Source organism: Toxorhynchites rutilus, chromosome 1, assembly GCF_029784135.1.
Source record: "Toxorhynchites rutilus septentrionalis strain SRP chromosome 1, ASM2978413v1, whole genome shotgun sequence".
NCBI classification, from domain to species: Eukaryota; Metazoa; Arthropoda; class Insecta; order Diptera; family Culicidae; genus Toxorhynchites; species Toxorhynchites rutilus.
In genome coordinates, this window is record NC_073744.1 from 10,442,767 (window position 1) to 10,447,922 (window position 5,156).

The window sequence follows — 5,156 nt, forward strand, 5'->3', positions numbered from 1 at the left end:
TTTCTTGTTCCTGCACATTTAAATCGGTGGCACGAAGCCTTTATGCGAGGCGTTTAGTTTGTTTGTTTGAACTTCCGGCGATTCCCGAGAACGATAAAGCAATTCCATCTCCTCACATTCATTCTCTTCCAGGCGGAGCTTTTTTCCCGAAAGAAATTCCTTCCTACTGCCTTCGCTTCAGTCTGTATCGCTCCACGTTTTGTCGAGCCGCTCGTGGCAGCATTGTTCTCGTTGCTCATTCCCGATGGCGGTCCCTACTGTGTTGTTAATTGCAGCTGTCAAGATGTCGCAGCATTCGTCGAGGGGGGCAGCATCATGTTTCGTCTACCCCCGGTAACGCAGCTTCCAGACGCTGCGAGTATGTTGCAGCAACGTTCGGCTCCTGTAGTCGTCGTAGGTGGAGCCGTGGTGAGCGCTGGTGCCTTATGTTATTGACGACTGATTGTTTACAACGCAGTCTGGCCATCAGCAGGTAGTGGTCTGAATCAATGTTAGCGCCATGATAGGTTCTGACGTCGATGATATCCGAGAAGTGGCGACCGTCGATCAAAACGTGGTCAATTTGTGTTTCTGTCTGAAGAAGATTCTACGTATGACCATGGTCGTGGAGGCAGCGGAGTCGATAAGTCTTAGGCCGTTTTCGTTGGTTCACGGATGGGCCCTGGAACTACCAATTACTGAACCGGTCTGAACCGGTACATTGCATAGGTTATGTATGTAGTTTATTAATTTACGAAAACCCGGTAGATTCTTCGTGTTGCAGCTGGTTTAATCGCTTCACCCCATGAACCTACCTGAATTATACTTAATGAGCTCAAGTCTCATGGCAATTGTCCATGACAATGATTCCCAGCAACCACTTACCGAATACTGAGAAGGATTTCCTAGTTGCGTGGAATGAAGGAATAAGCCAATGTGTGTACATTTGGCGCTATCGCCCTTTTAATTCGTGTCTTGTTTTATTTTATTATTCACACTCAAGCTTGATTGGCAACAAAGTGTAGTTGATTCAGTTACTGCAATCGAAGCTTTGCGCTACCATTAACCTTAGAATGTGTATATGTTCAGAACAATTTATGGGTTGTCTTTGTTGTTTCCTTAGAGGACGTCTTCCTGTTGATACCTTCGTATGGCAAAATCTAAACTGCTTCAGAATCGTTTAGCAACTACAAAATCCATAAATATTACATATTTATTATTATATGTTATCTGTCTTCGAATGCAATTCTGATTTGTCGATTGAATTGAATCATTGTAGCTATTTTGTGAATGCGATAGGTGATTCCCAGATTCCTTCCCATGCTAATACTAATCAGTAGAAATAAATTAATTTAACATATTCCTGGTCGTTCTCTTCGTATAGTCATTTGCTCTGTATGTTATGGAATGTTGACGAAAAAATAAATAAAAACATGATTACACCGTAACAGATATGGATTCAGTGTATATCCCATAAATCTGAGGGATATTTGAAAATAAACGGCATCCGTTTTTCTTTCCTCGGGCCCTATATCTAGATCTCTCCGTCGCCGGTGACCGCCGGTGCGGCGTGTTCAATACTCGTTACATCAAGTGGTACTTGCACACTGCCGTATTCTGTTGGTGCTGGGTCTCCCTGAGTAATACTCTGTCTCCTACCGGAGAGCTCCAGCTGGATTTGCCGCGCAAATTCCGGATCGATTTCGGCTAACCGTTCCAGCAGTTTGTCGCGGTTGGATTCAGGCCATTTGGAAGTCCATTCGTTGAATAGCTTTACCTGGATTGGATTACCAAGAAAAGAATATTGATCCATTAACATGAGCTTTTGCAATTGTTATTATAATAGTGGGTGACTTCCAATCGTATCGATCTTTGAGGGTGTATTGGAATTGTTATCTCAACTTCGTTTTCTAATTTACACCAATTGCACAGATTCACAGAAGTGCCGTTTGATAACCTTCTGATAACGTCGCGCAATGATTGAATGAACATTATTACTATCTTTACGGGCATCAATAAAACAGCCATCGATGAAGGCAGGAAAAAGTGCATACGTCCGCGCGATCATAATCTTCTATTTACTTAGCACACTCACTCTACACTGGAACAGACTCATCGGTTTGTCTTCCCCACTGATGTTCGCTATCCCGCTAATGATACCGTTCACATAGACAACTCCGCTGGGGTTTGCTTTCGCCAGATACGAAGCCAGCACGGGGATGAAGTCTTCCCGTTGGAAATCACTCCATTCCGTGAACCACTGGACAATGTATCGGAACTCCCGGTCGACTGTTAGATTGTAACCGCTCCCGAGTGCGCCTCCCGATGACATCCCGTCTGGTTATGCACCGCCCGTTTGAACCCCAGAACCCGTTCCAACCAATCTATCCGGTTTCTCGTTTTGGACTTTTTGTCACCGTCTCTGTCCGTGGCTCGACTTCGAAAGTAACTGTACGTGTCTTACAGCTGCGTTTTTCCCTTCTTCTTCTCGTGCTACTTATACTAGATATGCCACTGATGCTGCGAATCAGCTTGCAATTCAATAATTGAGGGTGATAATTGATTAGATCGCGATTTCTTGGCACTTTCTATTCACTTCCTGGCCGAATGTTGATTCGTTCGATGTGAAATCGACTGCAGGTTGCCATGTGATGTCTAATCAACCCGATTATACCGTATTATCATATTCATTATTATTCTAAACTTAGCAGCTTTGTTTTGAATCGCACACCTCACTCACGAACTAATGCATTTTCTTGCTTCCTTTCCATCACATCACACTGGGCAGAGGCAGAGGCAGAGGCTGAGCTGATCTGTGAGAGCGCATGAGGTTGGTTTGGCTAGGTCGTGTACGTGTGTTATTTTACTGTTTACTGGATTTCGCTCTCATTTTTTTTCCGCTCCATCCGTCGTTATGATACGATGTTAAATGCGATGATTGCGAGTCGGATGCTGCGAGCGGGAGGAGATACCGAAATCACCTGGAGCGGAAGAATGGAACTAGTTGTGTTGTTTTGCCGAGTGGCGCTCGCTCTCTTCTTTCTCTTCAAATTGCCGCATACGTTTTGTTTGCTCTCGCCACTGGCTGATGTTGAACCCCATTGTGTACGACTGTTTTCGTATGGATTCATGACAGCTAGAAAGATTGTTTCAAAAAGGTGAGCATGAGCTAGGAACCAAAGCCTATTTAGAGATAAACGAAAAATTTGACCAGTTGAAGTCGTTGAAGTAACAGTACAGTGCAAGTTAGCTAAAGCCGGGTTCAGACGGTGCGAGTAAGCATAGGAGTCGGTCTCGTCAGTTACTGCAGTGCAGCTACTTAAGCCGGGTTCAGACGGTGCGAGTAAGCATACGAGTCGGTCTAGTCAGTTACTGCAGTGCAGCTACTCACACCGTATGAACACAACATGCCAGTTAGTGTCATGTGTGATTCGGCGTGCGAGCTACTTCAAAGTTTTTTGAATTTACTCGCACTTCACATTGTCTTTACATGTCTCTATTTTGAGAATTTTGAAAATATGCGAAGATATTTATAGACTTGAAAAATATTGGAAAAACAAATAAAACCCTCATAGTTTCTAAACGGAATCGTTGTTATTTTGTTTTGCTTTTTTTCTGGTTTTTTTCCGCTATCCGTAGTACCTTCAGTTTAAAGAAATTTAGCACAAAGTATTTGTAAACAAGGCCAGCTCGTGTCTCGCGATAAAATTGTGTAATGATAAATTCAACTGAAAACCTAAGCCGAAAACTGCCAATAAAGAAGTTGATTTCGGATCAATCATCTAACAAATTCGGACCTGATTGCTGTTTCTCAAAATCGTCAAAATCGTCTGGCATCTCTGGTAAACCCGTACCGTAGTATCTAGTTTCTTGTCAGCAGCTCACATTGTGTGAACGGACAAGGCGAGTCAACCATTTGTCAAGCGAGTTCACCGAGTCAGTAGCTGCTCATTGTGAAGTCAGCTACTAGCAACGTATAAATGGGCCTTTACACCGTGTGAACACATCATGCCAGCTACTGTCATGTGTGATTCGGCGTGCGAGCTACTTCAAAGTTTTTTGAATTTACTAGCACTCGCATCCCTCAAAATGTCAAAAACAGAATTTGGCGTTCGAATCAGGGATGCCAAATGTAAAGAAATATCTCTATTTTTATAATATTTGAAAACATGCGAAGATATTTATAGACTTGAAAATGTGTGAACGGACAAGGCGAGTCAACCAATTGTCAAGCGAGTTAACCGGCCCAGTGGCTGCTCACTGTGAAGTCAGCTACTAGCAACGTATAAATGGGCCTTAATGCTTCCTTTACAATGCGGGCTTTTAATCGCATGCGATATACTCACTCACGATATTTTTCAGCGCAAGTATTTACAACGGTGCGCGATAATCTGTCATAATCTGTCTGTCATATTTGCATCCCTCAAATCATATTGCCATTATTTGTTACAGACAAAGACGTACTAGATTGGTGGAACAAAATCATATCACTAAAAGTGTGAATACATGTATATAATTCCAGATAATTAAAAATTGAAACACTATCAAATTCAATCGAATATTGTAACCCGCGACGCTGCGGAAGGGTGCGAGCTCGTCGCTACCGGAGGGTTTACGCAGGTAAGCGGTTGGCTTAAGTGCCACTCCCGCCAGACCAACCGCCGTATTTACGCTTTGCCCGGCGATGAGACACCTAACACCTAAGGGCAGATTTGTCCTTTCCTTCTAAACCCCGGTATGTTCCGCGATTTTCCTGCGCTACAGTCGGACCCTCGACACCGTTTGTCCGCGTCCGCAATTCCAACAACAGAGGGACACTTCGACCGATCCAACGAGTACCGATTACGCTGAAAGGTTCTCCTCACTGGACCTACTGAACGATGTCCGTCCCACCCACCTTGAACCTAGTTTCGTAGAACAGGAGCAGGGGTTGAAGAGCTACCACAAGAAGAGGAGGCCCAACTCTGGACTCGTGATCATCTGAAGTTTTAATCGATTTTTGTCGGGTTTTCAGGCTACACCGCTAGCCAGTAAATGTAGACCTTTTCCTCTACTCTAAACTCAAAAACAACATATATTTCTATGGTATTCTTCGAGGCGTTCGGAGGTGTTAAAAACACGTTTAATATTGAAATAAACTTTATTGTACTTTACTCTGTGGAAGTCGAATCAAGAGT

The 5,156-nt window shown here is 43.5% G+C and overlaps 1 protein-coding gene across 1 annotated transcript; it reads right to left on the bottom strand.

Annotated features, from left to right (window-relative positions):
- Window positions 1-900: 900 nt before the first annotated feature.
- On the bottom strand, window positions 901-2,971 carry LOC129761808 (uncharacterized protein C14orf119). Its single transcript, XM_055759586.1, has 2 exons — window positions 2,075-2,971; window positions 901-1,756 (listed from the first exon to the last, which is right to left on the bottom strand). The coding sequence occupies exons 1-2, from the start codon at window positions 2,309-2,311 to the stop codon at window positions 1,514-1,516; spliced, it is 480 nt and encodes a 159-aa protein (XP_055615561.1). The 5' UTR covers window positions 2,312-2,971; the 3' UTR covers window positions 901-1,513.
- Between the last annotated feature and the right edge of the window lie 2,185 nt (window positions 2,972-5,156).

Excerpts from the sequence above, each read along its gene's own strand:
- LOC129761808 (XM_055759586.1), bottom strand. The coding sequence starts at position 2,311 with ATGTCATCGGGAGGCGCACTCGGGAGCGGTTACAATCTAACAGTCGAC. Across the intron at positions 1,757-2,074 it reads TGAGTCTGTTCCAGTGTAGA|GTAAAGCTATTCAACGAATG; the intron begins GTGAGTGTGCTA and ends AATCCAATCCAG.